Source organism: Pholis gunnellus (genome assembly GCF_910591455.1).
Source record: "Pholis gunnellus genome assembly, chromosome: 8".
Classification (NCBI taxonomy): domain Eukaryota; kingdom Metazoa; phylum Chordata; class Actinopteri; order Perciformes; family Pholidae; genus Pholis; species Pholis gunnellus.
In genome coordinates this window covers 6,506,755-6,526,248 of record NC_136534.1, presented here as the reverse complement: position 1 = coordinate 6,526,248, position 19,494 = coordinate 6,506,755, and the positions used below count along the sequence as shown (strand labels likewise).

Below are 19,494 nucleotides of genomic sequence, written 5' to 3'. Positions count from 1 at the left end.
GAAACCCCCGCGGCCCCGGCTGGTTTGCATAAAGCAAACAAAATTAAATTTGCTTTGCTAAATCAAAGCATGTATGGTATTCCAAGCAGCTCTCTCAGGGACAAATTACTTCAAACGGCCTCCTTTGTATCATAACAGAATAAAAAAAAAAAAAAAAAAAAGAATCAGTCCAATCAGCGGCTCTCCAAAACCCTCGACTCGGGAATTAATTATTGAACCGAGGGCTTTTCTCTCTCCTAGCAGTCCGCGACACAGATCTATTTATTTTGGAAAAGTCGTTTTGCTCTTAAAAACACAGCGCTGGCTGAGAACCCAGTTTACTATCTCTCTCTCTCTCTCTCTCTCTCTCTCTCTCTCTCTCTCTCTCTCTCTCTCTCTCTCTCTCTCTCTCTCTCTCTCTCTCTCTCTCTCTGGCCCTGAAGGGACATGTGAATAGGCTTAGGCCACGAAATTAATCTGAAAACCCCACGACCGGCATCCACCATAGTGCTGGTTAAACAGAAGTATTGCTTATGCTGTAATGGACTTAAGATGAACTGTTATCTTGTGATGTTTCTTTCACATAGAGGTGGAATATTTCTCCTCTGCACCACCTCTTTGTATCAATGCTAGACCATGTTGTTTTCTCCTCCTGTTGGTGTCGGTTTGGCTGCAAGAGAGCACAAAACCACTACGTATTTGATATGCAGCTCAAGTACAAGACTGTGAGCTAAAGCAAGGAGTCCTTCAAGACGATTTCCACGGTTAGTTGTTGTTCCTATTTACTGTAGTAATCCCACTAGTTATCTATGATATGCTACATGTGATTATAATTAATATAAATCTTCTCCATTATTTGGAGAATACACATTCAAGAGTACCAAAGCTGTAACTGGCAAACAGCTGTACTTTAGCTGGCGAGCTTGCATGCTAGTGCGAGCCAGCTACATTAGCTTTCCAAGCTTTGAGATCTAGCTCAGTCGCTAATCAAGCAATACTGCTAGTTTACAGAGTTTATTCAGGGTATGAATTCATTATTCAGGCCAAGACATCCTCGTTCGTACACCAGTCATTGTTCACAACTTGAGACGCCAGAATGGAGGTAAAGTTGAGAGACAATGTCTCATCTCATCTCTATTAGCAGATATCGGCATGAAAAAAGCTAGTAAAAAGCCAAATGCCACCACAATGTGATTGGTCAATGTAACTCCAACTACAAAGGGGCAACAAACCAGAATGCTTCTGATACCAAAATCGTGTCCTGTGTCCAACAGATTCTGCATTCATGAGCAGATATCTGTTTGTAGAGATAAACCGAAAAGGACCTCAACGTACTAGCCTGATCAAAACACTGGACTCACAATAAGCACGACCTAAAGTAATGCGACACTGACATAACATGCAAAACATTCAACTCATGCATTCAACTCATGCATGCCGGCAAATAACATCACAGCTAAACTTTGAACCTCTGAAGGGTCGACAACAACGGAAGGAACAGAACTGACATCGCAACGCAATTAAAGCACGACTGGGCCGCAGCTCACAGCAGACCGGGGCAGAGTGCAACGATGTATGAGCCTCCTCCAGAGCCTCGCAGCCTTCATCCCCCTCGCCAAGGCTCACAAAGCAGCGCAGCAGCCGTCACAGTGAGCACACAACTGTTTACAAATCCCCAGTTAATAGGATCAGGCCTCATTGACTGGGCCGCTCCGATGTGTCTGATGTAATCTATTAGCTGTATGATAGTCAGTGTCTCAGTCCAATCGATAACCCTGGGCCTCCATATTGCTCCACTGTGGACTGTTACTCCTCTTTAGTGCTGCTTAGAATGCGGGCTTAGTGACTATAAAGTGTGTTTGTGTGTGTGTGTGTGTGTGTGTGTGTGTGTGCGTGCGCGCAGAGGTTTGTGTCCATCCACTTGTCCTTGTATGTCAGATCGTGCACTTCTGTGACTTTTAGTGTGTGTGTGTGTGTGTGTGTGTGTTTGTACGTGCATTAAGTAGATGTGCCTACCTGGATAGGAAACATGTTTATTCTAAATTCTGTATTATGTACTGAAGTGTGTATGTGTGGAATGTTAAATACATACAGTAGCTGATACTTAGGCAGATGTTAATTCAGTAACACTTTAATGCATAAATGCATGCGGGGATTGCGTGTGTCTGTTGTATAATTGTGTTGACATTTGTAATATCCACGCACCTATACACGGGTGTATTACTGTACAATGGCGCATATGTGTGTATTAATGCGGCTTTACAGTAGATGGCATGTCTGCACGTGCATGTACGTGCATGTGTGTGTGTGTGTCCGCGCGCCGTGTTTGTGTGTGTCGGAGTGTGTCTGTAGCTGGTGTAACTGGCTTTCCAATTAAGTTGAACCACAGGCCGGATCAATGCTAGTCCTCTGTGTGCAGGAATGAGCAGCCCTGGGCCCTCAGAGCATGCCCACGAATAATTTATCACTCACACTAAGCCCGGGCAGAGAGGAGGAGGAGGAGGAGGAGGAAGAGACGGGGAGCGCAAGGACAAAGTGTCCAGCCCAGGGGAGGGAACGCGAAAGATGGGCAATCGAGGGGACAGAAAGATGGAGGGGTGAAGAAAGAGAGAGACGGATCGGGACTCAGAGGAAAACACTGTCAGCTCCAGATCATTTAGGAGCATCACACTCAACATTTTTTTCTGGTAAACAACCATCGAAAATGAAATTCTGCAGGGAGCACAAGCCACATACTTCTTTCAAATATATTACACTGGATGTTTGCAAATGCCGTGTTTCTTTCATTATTCATCAATACCTTTTCAAATTGATTAAAACAACTTTTTTCTTACAATGTTTACTGTAAGAATCTGAACCGATGAACATAGGGATCCCTCCATTGGATCTAACAAGTCCTCAAAATAAAAAAATGTTTAAAATGTAACTGCCATATAAGCGTTTTCTGATCGGATGCCCCCATCAGCAGGTCGGAATTTGTCAGTGCCTTCTTAAACCGGAACAAAAGACCGTTGTTAATGAATTACATTAAAAAAACGCTATTGTTCATGTTTGGTGTAATGTTGTTGGGGTTTGGGTTAAAATTACGACTTCATTAAGGTTAGGCGACCTTCGACGTCATGATTACAATGGCAATGACTTGGTTAAGGTTAGGAAATGATCGTGATCACGGTGAGAAAACAAAGTTGACTGTTGATTGGAAACAGGAAACAAACAGCAGTCGAGCCATCCTCTCCCCCGAACGATGGATTGTTGTTCTATAATGTCGCCAGACTTCCTACTTTGCTTCCGGTCATAATTTCTGGAGGCCTTTGTCACTTGAACGTATATTGCTTTGGGCCATTTGCTGAAATGACTGATGCTGTTGTTTTTCTCTTGAGGGACAGTTTTCCTGGATCGGCATCAGCGCCAACACTAACCTCATCAAATGAATAGGGTATCAGCCAAACATCCCTAATACACATGAAGTATAGTTTTCTGTTCATAAGTTCAATTGTTCTGGTAAGTTGCTTTGCATACGTGCATTTTTTTTTGCACTTTTGATCAGAAATCTGTTTTAAACAATTTTTTTAACAAAGCTTGATAAACGGCCCAAGAAGTAGGATTGATGCTACATCTTATTAGAAACAAACTTTGAGCAAAATGACTTATCAACACCATTGGAGGAGCTATGCTCTTAAGCAGTACGTTTTCGGTCAGGGGAAGAAAAACAAGTAAGCCATTCGAAGGTGAAGCGGTTTGATAAAGAGGCGATAGAAGCATGTAATTAAGCTGAAAGAAAGAAAGAGTTGGAGCTCAGTGCTGCTTGTATACGGTCTGTATCTGTTTTCAACACCAGCAATCATACAGCACGAACTGTGTGTATAAGATGTATTTGACAAGTTAAATGTAAAGCTGTGTCTGTTGTTATGAGTTGAAGCGTCGTAATGACACATGACTCCATCCTGCATCATGGACGTATTTGCAGCCAGAAGAGATTGATGTATTTACACTCACACTAACTTGCTTCCCTGAAGCCCAGCGTGTCCCATTTTGTTGTTTGTCTCTTTTCATTCGAACAGAAACTAAAGGAGATACCACTAACAGTCAAGCTTGTTAGTCAGCGGGGTATAATGTGTTGGTGCAAAACAAGCAGGAGTTTAAAACCCCACTGTCTCATCCCGGGAAGCACATCTTCTGCGTGGACACTTCGCGTTAACATCTTCTGGCGAGCCACGCCGCAGCTTTAGTTGAAAGGCTGAGAAACTAACACACATGTGGAGAAACATCTACACAGACACTCCCCCACATGTGGAGACAAACGCACACTGCGAGATGGCGTATCACCCACTGTGTCATAACCGCACAGAAACACATGTAGATGCACGGACATATAGAAAAACATACAAACACTCAGAACACCAACCGCTAGACAAACACAAACACACACACAGACACACACATACAGACACACACAGAGTGTCCCCACCCTGTGGAGAGTCAGAGTCTAATGTTCTCCGTCTCTGTCCTTAGTTCGTCTCTATTAATCTCACGGCAGCGAGGCATGGACTGGTAAGACGCTCCACATCGCTCTGTAATCTTCTCTTAATGTGCTGCACTCTCAGCCTAAGTGAACCCATTTGGAGTGACTGTGAGCAGACTGAGATTCCTCCCATGTTATCTGAACAAGTGTTACTAATGGGTTTATCAATTAGGCCAAGTCCAATAACTGCATGCCTGCAATCTCCTTTAAATACACTCCACCGACGCGGCCCTGATTCCTCTGGTTAATGAGTACATGTGTATACAAGCACCCGTGGGTGTGTGTGTGTGTGTGTGTGTGTGGGATGGACAGTTTGGATCTGTATGTGTGTATATTTCTGTATGTGTGTGGGTGTAGGTGTGCATGTGTGTGTGTGTGTGTGTGTGTGTGAGGGTGTATGACTAGTTCACCACTGGACTGGCAAATTGAGAACCCCTTTTTAATTTGTTTTGTCTCCAAGCCAATAAAAATAGACAAGAGGCCAGGAAAACTCAGATGTTTTGTGCAGCCAACCCCACCCAATACGGGCAAAATAATTATACATTTTTTTGTCAGTTTGATGATGTTTAAAGTTGATGATATGTTCCAGTGAACATTGAAATGTAGTGTTCACTTGTTTATTCAAAATGTATTAATATTGAATGCATCGCGTGTCCAATTTGCACTAACTCCGACTGTGCACGTCCCGATCAATACACCTACCCAGTGTGAAGTAGATCGAACATACAAAGAGACAGAGATTCCTTGCTTTATAGTTAGATGTGCAGAATTAGCTAAAAGCTACCAAGTAACTCCTAATGCTTTTTTGTTTCTATATGTTTTGTTCAACGCATTTGAAATGCAAAAACATTAGCGCAGGAGAAGCCCTCAGTGAGGACGGGTGTGTGTGCGTGTGTGTGTGTTGGTGTGCTCACCTCTGGCACGTGACTGTTTGAGTTAAGACCAATTAGAGCAAGTGGATTCACTTTTCCGTGTGCTCTCCCCACTGAGATCACTGGCTGATTACTCCTCCACTCCCCACAGACAACGTTTTACACATTATTTCTCTTATTCATTGAATGGACACAGGCAGGAGGAGCGAAAGGGAAGTGAGTCAATGATCAGAGAATGTTGTTGTTTGACTTTTATGCTGTTTAAAGCCCCAAGCTGGAATTAATATTCTGTAGATAACTTAACATATGTGTAACTTAATGTATAATACATTATTTGGCTTTATTTTTATTTTTTTTTCAAATAATTACCCACACCTTTATCAGCTCCAAGTACAAACCACTGCTTTATAAATATATTTTAACAATTGAGAGGCCATGAAATAAATTCCATTACCAACCTGTATTAACAAAGACGAGTTCTTCTTCTTTGGAAGATGCAAGTGGCCCATCATCACTCCATACATGGAGTTAGAATGGAGCACTAGAGCCACAGTGGATGACTTTAATATCACCTTTCACAGGTTAAAAGATTTTAAAAGAATGTTTGTACATGTTTAACTGCTGCTGTGTGATTGACTGATACTATAGATAGATAATTATAGTTAATAGTAAACAAAGCAGTAAAGGGTAGACATCTGCAGGTGCAAAAATCCCAGAACAGTAAGTTCAGCTCCCTCCGAGCAAATGGGATAAACCGGATGGATGACTGGATGAAAGAAACATAAAGTGACAGAGAGGCTGACACGGTGATGAAGTGAACAAACAAACAGTCAGAGACAGAGAGAGGAGCGAAGAATTGATCTGTCCTTATGGTTTGTTGGACAGCCGTCAAGACGAATGGATGGAGACAGATTGAAACACAGACAAACAGGCCAACATAGTGGCAGAGAGACAGATAGACAGTGACACCATCACACTGTCAGGGCAGCAAAACACTGAAGGGTATCCTGACAGCATAGACGACAACACACTGTTCGCTCATTTAGGCACTCTGGCATTTTTGTATCTGCTTGCTGTGCTGTCAACTATTTCCAGCAAAAAAAACCTTCATATCATATCAGGAATGACAAATATGATTTGTTTCCAGGTCTGAGCAATTTCATTTCAACATTTAACTTTTCTGTTAAATTAACAGAGAAAAAGAAAAAGATTGCAAGAAAGGTTTGAGCGTTTCGCAAAAGACACTGAAGACTGTAGTTGCACGATGAGAAAAGGGAGTTGGATTATGTAATTTTAAGGATGTGTATCAAATGTACCCTCATGTTTGTGTCATTAGGTGGATATACTGTATTTCAGGCAGGTTGTTTGTCGGGATCACAGAGGTAAAAAAAAAGAAACTTGAGGTTTGCTTGAGCGAGAGAGTACGGCAGAATATATATGAGTGAATGTGTTTGTGTGAAAAGTGAAGAGACAGAGTGAGACAGAATGAGCAAGTGTGAGAAACACAGATAGAGAGAGAGACCCAGAAAGCTATACAGACACAGAGAGAGAGAACCCGGCTCCATAAAGACGTGAGCAGAATGCTGCCGATCTGAGCGAGAGAGGTGATATATAGTTGAGTCAGTAGCAGCGGGTCACGACAAAGCCTTTAACAGTAATGTCCCGGGAGTCGCCTCGCCCAGGGGACCCGCGCTCCATTTTACAGCCAAGCGACTGAGACCGAGACGCCGCGGCATGACAGCTGGAGCAGTAAAGCCGGCCTCTAGTACCATCCATAACATGAAGGAGGCGTAGACGCCGCTGATACCGCCACAAAACACCAGGCCCGAGGCCACACCGACAGCTGGCGAGTTAAGAGGGAGGAAGAAAAAGGGGGCTTGGGAAATGGCAGGAAGTGGCAGACGAGACAAAGGAGAGAAGAGAAAGGATTGGTGATATATTTGCAGATTTAGATCGAAACAGAAAGAAAGGAGCTAAAGATGATCTACAACAAATGAGGGACTGAAGGCCCTTTTCACACATGCACCGTAAACCCTGAATGTGTCAAGACATTACCCAGAGGAGCTGCACGCGAGAATGCAAATGTAAATAATCAGACAAAGTCTGTAGAATGTCTGATTGAGCCCATGTGTGAGTAAAGCAGGTCATCGTCAGGAGACTTTACAGCGAGCAAGTGGGTGTGTTGATGACGTTTCTATCACGCAGACGACGAAAAACCAGAAGAATACAAACAGGATGAAGAGGTTCATTTTTACAATGACTCCAACGAAAATCTGTAACAGGAGAAACAACGAGATTTGGGGACTTCTGTCGGTACATGCCAACGGCAAAATTGACGAACAAATTAAATATAACTTGATTGTTAATGACCAAATTACGAAGCAGCTATATAGTGCTGCAGTGCGCTTAAAGTCCCAGTGAAACGGAAGTTGGAGTGCCTTTAGCTTTGGGCGACTAGCTAGCCACACTGGCCATAAAAAACTGCATACGATCACAGCTTGTGGATCGTATTAGCCTACAGAGCAATATGGCGAGTTATGAAGAGCGGTGTGTTTGGATATCAGCGGGAAAAAACATTGTTTTCATTTCCAAAACAATGGTGTAATTAGTTCAAGCAAAACTTTTTGACGATTTTCAACCGGCTCTGTGGCAATGCAGCGCATGCAGATGAACATCCGCCAGATGGCACGTTTCGCCGCCGGATGAGCGAGGAATTTGACCGCTGGCGGCTTGGAGGAAGGAAGGCCGAGCACTGTTGATCTGTCCGTGCTGCAGTGACACAGAGCCGGGTTGAAAATCTGCAAAGATTCCCATTCATCTCTCACCTCGCCCTCCTACTGAGCCAACAGTCATCTGTAGCTCAGTATCACGCTAAACTATAAGCCGACCCACATTTTAGAGGTCCAATCAAATGCGAAGGATTTGAATTAAACTGTACACTGCTTAAATATTCCATTCCGTGAAATATGTCTCAGTACATAATCTAAAGACGCTCTTACTTCCGCTTCACTTATTCTTGAACATAACAAATAGAGAGGAGGCTAAACGCTAAGATACGAGGTCAAATTCAAAGTTGCAAGATGCATGATTTCAAGGAAAGAATTATTTTCTGAAATGATTGGCAGAAATGTTTTGAATATTGAGTAATTGTATAAGCCATGTACTGTATGCAGCAATTATTATAAAACATTGTCTCTCTCACACACATTGTCCTTTTCGGTTTTGGACAGTTGGACCAGGTTTTGGTCTGTGAGTTGGATAAAACACTCTATTTGAAGACCTCTCTTAAGGCCCAGGGGAACAATTTATTCATTTAATACTCTTAAACCCGAACAATTCATTGATAATCGCAAATCCAACAATGAACTGAAAAGGTAAATGTGCTGGATGGATTTACAGCCGACAGAGGAGGAGGTTACTGTGCTTCCAGACCAAACACCGCGGAGGATTTCACAAGCATATTAAAGGCAGAACACGGCTGGTGGGAAAATAGCTTAACATAGCAGTCTTGTTCAGAGAAGACGAAGACAAGGCGTTGAGGAGCGACGTGGGTGAAAATAGAAAAAACTTTTCTGTTAAAAAAAAAAGCACTGGGTGGGGGGGATATGGGTAATGTGGTCCTAACAACACGTGACAAGAAATCAAACACAACAGGGCTGGAGACTGAATTGCCTCACACAGTAAGCATACACATTGCTTGAGTGTCCTTGAGCAACTCTCCGAGTCCCGACAAAAATCAATACGGTATCACTTTCACTGTTGTAGTATTACTGGTGTGCACTGGGCAGAGACAGACACTTACTTCACTTCTAACGTAAGAGCCAGGATCCCTGCAGCGATCGGAGCAGCACTGGATGTTCCTGGAAAGTTTGTGACACAGCCGTCGTCGATGTTGGTCACCGTGACCTGGAGGGACAACAAACTGAATGTGTCACAAGATGCAGCTTCGTGGATGTCATATATATCGGTACGTAGAGTGAAAGGAATGTGAGCTGTTTTTGTCTAAGTGGATTTCTGTGGGAGGTTTTTTAGGAAAAAGTATGCAGCACATCGGGCCAGGAGGGGTCCCACACTGTTTTAGTCATTAGAACACAGTTTTACAGCGATAACAATACAAAAAAAAAACTCTTGCGTCTGGTCTGACCACCTCCTATGAGAGGTGGGAAAGGGAAGGCATAAAGGTGACATCACACTGATAAAATTGTCTGTTTCCGGCTGTCTTGTTTCTGTAGCCCTGGAGTTGGCACTCTTATTTCTTCCTGGCTTTTCACTGTTACCTCTGCCATCAACACCTCAGCTTCTTCCTCTCCCTTTTCCCAGCCACTACAGCCACGCTTTACCTCCAATTAACACTCGTTTGCTTCAGTGTGTCTGTGTGTGTGTGTGTGTGTGTGCGCAGCCCAGCAGTCAGCTAGGTCATTTGGCAGGCCTCTATAAATATCACACCAGTCGCTGCTCTTTAACAGGCTTCTCACAGCTCGCAGGAGCCAAAGAGCAGGGGCTGCTGACATGCACACACACACACACACACACAGACACACATATATACATACTCATTAATGATAAAGACTGTTGTTAGATGTGTTAGGCGGTACATGCACACTAACCAGAGGTAGTGAGCCTCCCCCTGTCAGAGTGACGGCCATCACACCGGAGCAGGGCTCGCCAAAGGAGGCGGGCCTCCCTGTTTGAGAGATGGCGCCGATGGCGATGTTGTAGATGGAGTTGACGTAGCCGTCTGCACCGCAGTGGTCGCGGTGCATTCCGCCATTACCTGCCGCCCACACAAAGATGCTGCCCTTTCCACCTCGGCCCTGAAAACACAAACAAAGGGACGTGAAAGTGAAAGGGCGAGTAAAAAAAAGGGTGGATTTCACAATCGAGCAGTCAGCAGAGCATTTTGAATATCACATATGGAAATATATATTGCACACTCAATCATAGGGATGAAAAGTAGGATACCTTAGTGTAGAAGAGATTCATCAATTAAACACAATTCAAATTTGAGAGAGCATTTCTGTTTTTTGACACAAATATTAGTTTTTTTGTTAATGATGGTAACTTTTTACCTGTTTTATGTAATGATGAAAACTTTTGTGGATAGCTATGGTTTAACCAACTGCATATTAGAGAACTCTGTATTTTTTAAGTTAGGTTTTGTTTATAGTTGTATTGATATGCAGACATCTATTCATTTCATTTATGTACATTCATATGTGGGAGCACTACTGTTTCTTTTTTTTCACTTTTTCTTTCACTCACAAGCACAAATAACATAAATCAAACCAAAGTGAATTAAAGCCACAAGGCACATATCGCAAGAGCTGAAAAAAAGAAAAAAAAGAGAAGTTCCAGAGGTCAGATTTGGAATACATTTAAACATGGACGGATAATAAGAAGGGCCGCTGGGCTCAGAAACGTAAGAGATGACTTCTGACAGTCAACTGAGAAATGATTATAACTGTCACTTCAAAGTCAGGTACTTCAGGGGGGTGTTGGGACCCTTTGAACCCTTCGCCCAGGGGCCCCTCCATAATCCATGCATTACTTGGAATTAATTACCACAATAGGATTGTATCTCAAAACACCCAAACAAGTTCATGCAATTGGAGAGAACACCCAAAGACTGGTGGAAAGAAGGACCAATATTAAATATTTCTAAATCCCCCTCTAATCTCTAACACAGTCACTACACACATCCGTCTACATAATCCCAACCCTCGACATTTTGTCCTTCCGAGCTGAGCTCCACTGACAGTGTGGATGTCTGCTTTACATCTGACAGACAGCAGTGTGAACCCGGATATGAAAGCCGTGCCTCGTGGGCTCCTAGCTGAAGGGCGCGCGCTGTCAGGCTGTGCGGCCCGTCCATCGTGGCCCCGTCGTCTCGCGGGCCCCAGCTGCAGACGTAGATGTCGATGAAGTGGATGTTGAAGGTCAGAGCTGTGGCCTCCATGGCATCGGTGACAGGGCCGTACAACAAGCGGATACCTGGACGGATCGGAAAGGCCACACGGAATCAGAGTTCAGAGAGAGGCTTGTGGAAAAAAATTAAAAATGAAATGACACTCAAAAGAACCATGACATTTTGCTTTCTGATGCTGCTTCAAAACAAACACAAAGATAGTGTTTTTAAATTGTAAGAGTTAAGACGAAAAGTTAATACAGTAACAGAGCTGTGACGCAATACTTGTGAGCACACTGAGTGACCAAAACAAGCTTGAGGATCCTAAATGTCTCATAATGTGACTATATGGTTAAAGGAACCTTACCAATTTTCATAACATAATTCTCATATAGGCCCTTGATACATGGGGGCGGCAACACTGATTGCAATATTTGCAATATGATTGACTGTTTTATCTAGTTCTGATGGCAAAGTGCAATCAAAAGAAACCGATCCCAAAAAAGGAACGCATGGTAGTTAATTACAGATTTAAGTTTAATCTCTATGCTTCTATATGGCCAAATTGTTTGTAGTAATTACACTTGTAATAACTCATTTTTAAGCCCCTTGCTGTAAACACAACATTGAAGTATTTAATTAAGTTGATATGGCGAACTGGATAGCAAAAAGTTGCACATTTACACAGATATAGAACAACATTTGTATTCATTTGTAGTAGGGCTGTCACATAGCAGCTTTTATTTAAAAATAGATATCAGTCAAATCCATCTTTGTTTTTTGTGCGTTTTTGTACTGGTATTTACATACGAAATACCAGTATGTATATAAGTGCATAGGGAGTCTGTGGCCATAACTGTACAAAAGCGTGATTTAAGGGGCAGTTATTGTCAATGCCGGTATATTGCGGCACCCCCTACTGTTAGTCATCTTTCTGATGAATGTACTGTAAGTAGGCCTTTCACAATAACTACCTTTGTTTGATGACATATTGTCCAAAGAAGGATAGAATAATGCCATTTTAATGCCACTGATATAATTATAATATGAAAACATTATAATCCAAGTACAAAGAGCGATGGACCTTTAATTAAAAAGAAAATGTTATTGAAATGTGAGTATTTAAAATAAATACTGTAAAACCACACAACCAAAACAATAAATAAAATGGACTCACAGGCTCATTAATAAAAATGTGATATGACTATTTTGTTTGTATGCCCTTTGACGTTTCGGAGAATACTGCCACTAACAACGCATTGAGTGTAAACGCCATCTGTGGAGGCCTGCGCCACGATGCCTGGTGTGAGTACAAGCAAAGTTTTTCGTTTCCCTGGATGCCAAGTATTGGTATTCTTCTGTGAATCTTGAATCTTCTGATGGAAATATCTGTCTCTTTAGCTGTTAAATGCTCCTCTTTGTTCACCAGCGAGTCGCTAGCGTCGTCTGTCAGCTGTTTGGAGATGGATAGGTAGTATAGCTCCAGTTTTTAGAGGGTTTTTTCCTTTTGGAGAAAACAGCTTTTTCTAAAGACAATACAGAGACAATGAGACGTTTGACTTTAAATGTAATTGTGACTTTTCACTGAAGGACATTTTTGAGTATGAGTGTTTTGTAAAAAGAAAAGTGTATCTCTTCTTCTAATTGTCTTAATATAATCTGCAATGCATCAAAATGTATTTAAACAAACATCCATTTAAAATGATTCATCGGGCTTAATTTGTCTTCTTTCTGTTGATTCGTCACCTTCACGTATTAGTTGTATACTTAAAACAACATCTAACAGGAACACATGCATTCACTGAGCATTTCGAGAGCATTTGGCAAACAGCAGCACACAGAAAGCTCAGTCAGTCCTCGCCTACAGACTACGAGCACAGGTCTCATCAGCACCCAGTAGATCGACATGAATCTTTTATAAGGGTCTTGCCCCCTAATCTCCTGTGTGTCAGACTCTGTTTATGAGTCGGGATGAAATAGACTCTGCAAGGTGAAATTAAGACTAACTTTGGAAAGAGACTCCTGGTCTTGCCTCACAAAAAAAACAAAAAAATCTCTTTTAGTCAATTATGCAAGAGGCTTTCATCGGCCTCTGACAAATGAGGAAGGGCCAAGGGGGTTAAAGGTCGCAGAGAGGAGTTTGAATGTCAGAGCTCAACGGAGGGATTCTTCCATGTTTCGTGCCGTTGACACCACTGTATGGGCGTCCGTACGGCCTCGTTCAGATCTGAGCCAATTTTCTTTTACTCAAATATATCGTGTACTCCTCATTAACTTGTGGTTGATAGCACTCTTAGAGAATCCTATAAAAATCTTTGATTTCACAAAAGAAAATGGGCCATCTTGTGTATTCGGTTCAGTCATCCCTCGCCAATGTTACATCCAACACTAAAAAAGCCATTACCGAAGCTCCCACTAAAAAATGAGCTGTTAAATAGGGTCAGCACGGCTCAATAGCAGCCAGTCAGCGTGTCGCCTGTTGCTGCCACACATGCTCAAAGCACACGGAATAAATGGCATCGTCTCACATACTCTTTTTCTTTTTCAAGAAGTATTTAGCATCACTTAAAACCAAAACTTCCTCTTAAAGACTATTAAACAGACATGTGACTTCACAGTTGATGAGACTATTTGCAGCTGTAATTCGGCACCACAGACAGAATTGACTAAGAGGCTACCAGGAGACAAAGAAAAACAGCAAATATTTTTTGCCAAATGTTAAAAATGCATTTTTTCTTTAGACTAGTCGTCACTGTAGAATGTGGCCCAAAAAATGTTTTCTATGGGAAAGTTTAATATGGCTGGGTTCAACCTGTCACTACATCCCTACACAACAATTGAAAAGTGTCAATCTGCCTCCGTATTTTAAAGATGTTTTGCATCAATGCAGAATGCCAAAAAAACTAATCTGCCTTGTTAATGTCGAAGAAAATGTTCATGTTAAGCCTCCGATGTCCAGATTGTAGTTGCTTTTTAGTATTTCTGTAGTATACTCTAAATGGGAATAAGAGATGTTTCTATTGTATTTTTGCATTATCACATGATAGAGACTACTTAGTAAGAAAGTACTGACCCACTACAAGCGTTTTTGAAAATGCCATGTCATAGTATTGGCCACTGCAGTACACCCACTATGCTCTGCCTCCCACTGTCTTGATGAGGCTGTATTGTTTTGCTCACCTCCGATCCTGGCATTGAAGGCGATGCCCACACCGCAGTAGGAGTTGTTGGCCTCCATGGCAACTTCCCCTGCACATCGGGTACCGTGACTGAAACACAGGGGGAATGAGATGTTAGCCACGCACTGAGACTGGATATGCAGATGTGAGTTTTTTCATATGCGATGACCTGAGCTCACCCCAAATTAAGCCTGGCCAGAAAATGACATACAGTTATTCAAACTATCAATAATTTCTCTTTGATTTCAGACAGAGGCAGACAAACGTTTATTTTGTTTCCATGTTTGATCATCTACTGTATCGCTAGCTAGGTAGTTAAGCTAAAGTTACATCAATGAACTGACTGATGTTTTTGATTGTGGGACAAAGATATCAGGAGTCAAGGTTCCAAACAACAGGAAATGCGTATTTAACCAGCTACACTGCAAGAAAATCAGTGTTTCAAGAAAACTCCATGTGCCAGTGTACAAAGTGTGGGACTGATGTTCTAGCATTATCCTCTTACATCACCGGAACAGATTCCCTGCAAACTAAGCGAACACAATTCCCCTTGACTATGTTACATTTTCAGCCCTCCCTCGCTATTTTCATCTATCTTATCTGTTTTCATCATAGCAGTGGTAACCAATTTAAGTCCAGTATTTATTCAAAATGACACCGACATCTAGTGTTAAAACTAGGAAGTGTAATGTACATAAAGGGTAATGTATTGATATGCTCAAGCCGTATTCTAGCTGATTTTTAGAAATTCACCAGAGGCCATTTTAAACTTGCAGCGGGCAGCAGTTGGCCCACAGGTCGTAGTTTGGCCACAGTAACACTTTTGATCATTATTATTCTTACATAACGCTGTTCGACTGCTTAGCTTAGCATGCTTAGACTAACAAGACTTATTAGATTTATGTTCTTTTGTAAATATTTTTAAATGGTATGTTTTACTTTTTATGTTACAGGAGAAAAGGCTTTGAGGTTGAGAACAACTACATCTAAGTTTATGATTTGTGATATTATACAATAATTAATTTAATTTAATCAGCAGTTTAAAATATTTTAACCTTTCACCCCACAAAAAGCAGTTGGCTATTGGAATGCTTATGTCCTAGTGCTGGGTTAGGTTACTACTGTAAGCTAGTTAGCTTGGATATGCACATTTTTGCATCTTACAATAGGAAACATAAATACACTGTTTACTCCGTTTCTTTTTCTCTCGTGTTTTTGGTGTTTAGACCGTTCATTTACTCCCCCCCCCCCAAAAAAAAAACACAGGACGACAGTCATTACCTATTCTCATCGTCTCTAACTGGCATGGGATCGTGTGACAGGCCGTGTGAAGCAACCAGGTCAAAACTGGCGAGGGCCTCCTGTAATCGACACAGAAAACAAAGGCAACACAGAGTAACACTTGAAACAAAACATCACAGTGACATGACAGGAAATAAAGGAATCCCGTGAAAAACGCACTTGAATTAGTCTGTCAACACGTTTCCCTCCTGACTGACGGCAATCACTGTCACAGAGAAGATGCCTGTGACTGTGTGTGCGTGGTTTATGCGTGCCTTATAAAAAGTGAGCATGTTTGAATGACTAGTTTGCCAGTGTGTATAGGCACAACGGGAGGAGGATGTCTTGGCAGCGCCGTACAAGAGCAATTATGTATCTCTCTCCAGCCAGGCTTATCCATGCCAGACAATCTGCTCTGACAAAGTACAAGTTGGCCTGTGTGCTTGAAACTGCCTATAGGATTATAAATGACAAGGCAGGAGCAAACAACACTGACACTCCACATATGCTTTATGGCGAGCCCGTGTAACACCAGCCTAACAAAATGAAACAGGTTTATTCTCTATATGAACGTTTTTATTGTCTCAGCTTTTAAGTAATAGAGAGGTCGGGCAGTTTAGGAGAACGTCAATACACAGATTTCTGTCTAATGAAAATCCAAGCATGTTTGCGTAACCAAACAGCAGTGATGAAAGACTGCACCTCATAACCATATTAGAGAATCAGAAATTACATTGCACAGGCATCCTTGAGATCTGCTGTACTTGAGATCACTAGAAACATGTTACTGCCCAGCTTAAATTAGATTTGGTAGAGATCAGTTATTGTTCAAAAAGAAATCTCATTTTAAGTTTACTTACAAAGTTCTTCTCCAGGTCCTTGTTTTTGTGATCAACACCTGAAAATGACCACAAAAAAAAGATTGTTAATAAATGAGACAAAAACTGTGATCTGGGTATAGTTGTTACTGGGAGGAGGCATTTGATGCCCTCAGGACAAAACAGTTAAAAAAAGATCAGCGCCACATTTTTAACGTTTTAGTGCAATCAGACCATAAGTGCACTCATTGTTTCGTTATTTTCCGTGGAGTCATGTCAGAGCTGTGTCAAGTCACCTTGCAGCGTGGTGAATAGGTTATTCAAACTTTTAATTGTGAGTACCCTACTAATTGGTGTAATTATTTTGCCAAGATGTAACAGTGATGTCTTTTCAAGTTTTGTCAAAATCTAGGTTTTGCTGTGTGAGGTATTGCACATGACGGATGGTTGAGTGAATGAACAATGCTCTCGTTTAATGCATTCATTTTTCCACTTTTATTTTATTTTTTAATATTTCCTTTACTCTACATGTACACCTTCTCCTCTGTCTTTTTTTTAATCATCCTGTCTTTCCACATCGGTTGCTTTTCTTTCACTTGCCCCCTCGTTGTCCTCCTCCTCTCCCCAACCACCACCACCACCTCCTCCTCCTCCTCCATCCTCTGCTGCATCAGGGCTCCTGTGGTCTCAGCGAGAGACAAACGAATGAGGGCCCCAGGAGGGCCGCGCCTGCTCTGCCAGACATCACTCACTCTCTCTCTCTCTCAATCACTCACACACACTCACACACACTCACACACACACACATACACACACAGAGGACCTGCCAGCCTTTGTCCCATGCAGGCAGTGCCTCCGGGTTGTCATGGTAACCAGCAGTCGGTATTGCCGTTGAGGCCTGATTGTGTTGAGCTCTGGTGGGATGGAGCCCTGGGTGGGTGAAGCCTCATTGGAGCCTGCCATGCCGTGCCATGTGATGCCAGGTCAGCCTGTCTCTACAAAACCACTGATGCTTGTTTCTGTCCTCGTCCACCACTTTGGATCTTCTCCAGACACGCTTCTACACACGTTAAAGTTGCATTCTTTCAACCGCTTTCAACAACATCCCACGGTCTCCATCTACTGATACGCAGTTCAGAGTTAGAATTCATTTCGTCATTATGTCATTGTGTTTATAGTAACTGGGGATTGGTATCAGACAAATGGATGACCAGTTGATACTGAGCGTTTTAAGAGTGTTTTTAGCTTCTTATTCTCAAGGGACCAAGAGAAAGAGCTCTCTGGCCAACTTTCCTCCTCGCCTGAGCCAAGTTGGATTCCGACACTGAACACAAGGCCAAGTGAGGACGCTGAGCAGGTTTTTGCACACTTTGGATTTAAAGAGGTGCACTGAGTGATGCCGCACGACGGGCCAACATGATGTCTTCATATGGAATTCAAGTGATTCATTAACGAGTTATGAAATGTAAGATATCTTTTCCAAATCCCCCCTCAGGCTGATCTGTTTTCCTTTATAATCTTCCAACTTTATCATCAGTTAAATCAGGAGACTTTCTCATATCCTCTGCTCCATCTCCATCTCTTTTCATCCAATATTGTATATACGTCTTTATGATCCTGTTTGTTACTTTTCATGTGGTCCATAAGTGACCATTATCTTTAAAACTATAAACTAAATGTCATTGAAGATGATTGATTGATTGGTTAATTGGTTGGTCAATTTGTTGATTGGTTGAAGAGACAGTTCATATGATTTACAAACTAGAATTACCACATTGTGGTTTTATGCCTCCGCCTAAGTTGCAGTTTAGATCCATGTCTTTCCAAAATGCAATCACTTTGTCATATTAGACGTTTGTGTGAAATTGTCATTATTAGCACATGAATTCTTGAGTTATAACCAATAACTAATCAGTTCATCCTTGTGTCCAGGTGGACATTAAAGCCACATTTTAAGAAATTCCCTCAAGGTGTTCCTGAGAAATTGCGTTTAAGAGAATGGTGCAGACGTGAGGTCACAGTAACCTTGACCTTTGACCACCAAAATCAAATCAATTCATCCTGTAGTACAGGTGGACGTATATGAACGGACGGACAACCAGGAAACCTAATGCCTCCGGCCAAGTCTGTCGCTGGCGCGGAGGCATAACATATTTATTTTAAACTAACTGAATGATTAGAACTAAGGATAAGTGAGGACATGTTGGTGAAGCAACCCTTTAATAATCCCCAGTTCATATCACAGTGGACACCAGTTAAGCAAGCGTTATCACAAATTAGGGAGAACTTTTCAAGCTTTTAAAGGAAAGTGATAAAACCTGAATATGGGACTAAGTCTCCCTTTTGATATGGACATCTTTTGCTGTCTAGATGAGCTTCCCCCAGTATATGAATGCAGCTCTACAAACAGTGGATCTCTGGTGTGTCGTGAAAATAATTGCTTGCCTGCAGGAGGCAAAGAAACCTGCTTTATTAAGAGTTCATCTTTGTTTCAACTCGATTATAGGAAAGACGCCTTGTGAATTGTGTGTGTGTGTGTGTGTGTGTGTGTGTGTGTAATAACATAATACAAAGACCACCACACGGAGTCACCTCAGCGTTTAAAAGGTGACACCATCTCGTCTTCAAGTTTGTGATGGAGACATCTTTGGGAATTAACGTCAAGCTGATCAGGAGGGAACAAGTAAGTGAGCAAAGGATGGAGGGAGGAAGAGGAGAATGAAGAGGTAACTGAGGGAGGGCAAGGAGTGCGTCACTCTGGGACTGTAAATCTGAGTGTGTGACACCAGTAACAATGAAAAGGATTTGGTGTGTTGATAAAGACTATGACATTAGGCAAGGGCGTAAGGCAGTTCTTACATGCGTAAAGTGGTAAATTAAAAAAACAATGCAAGAAAAGTTCAACAACAGGCGGCAGAGAAAAGGTAGGTTACTTTGG

At 42.0% G+C, this 19,494-nt stretch overlaps 1 protein-coding gene across 1 annotated transcript in view; it reads right to left on the bottom strand.

Moving 5' to 3' along the window:
- Positions 1-19,494, bottom strand: part of LOC306700391 (proprotein convertase subtilisin/kexin type 4-like) — a gene marked incomplete at both ends in the record, with an annotated part of 155,249 nt that overhangs the window by 50,461 nt on the left and 85,294 nt on the right. Inside the window, 6 exons of the mRNA XM_079165400.1 lie at positions 9,176-9,279; positions 9,981-10,187; positions 11,192-11,364; positions 14,459-14,547; positions 15,739-15,818; positions 16,599-16,636. Coding sequence (XP_079021526.1) covers positions 9,176-9,279; positions 9,981-10,187; positions 11,192-11,364; positions 14,459-14,547; positions 15,739-15,818; positions 16,599-16,636 — 691 coding nt within the window. The remainder of the gene's footprint in view (positions 1-9,175; positions 9,280-9,980; positions 10,188-11,191; positions 11,365-14,458; positions 14,548-15,738; positions 15,819-16,598; positions 16,637-19,494) is intronic.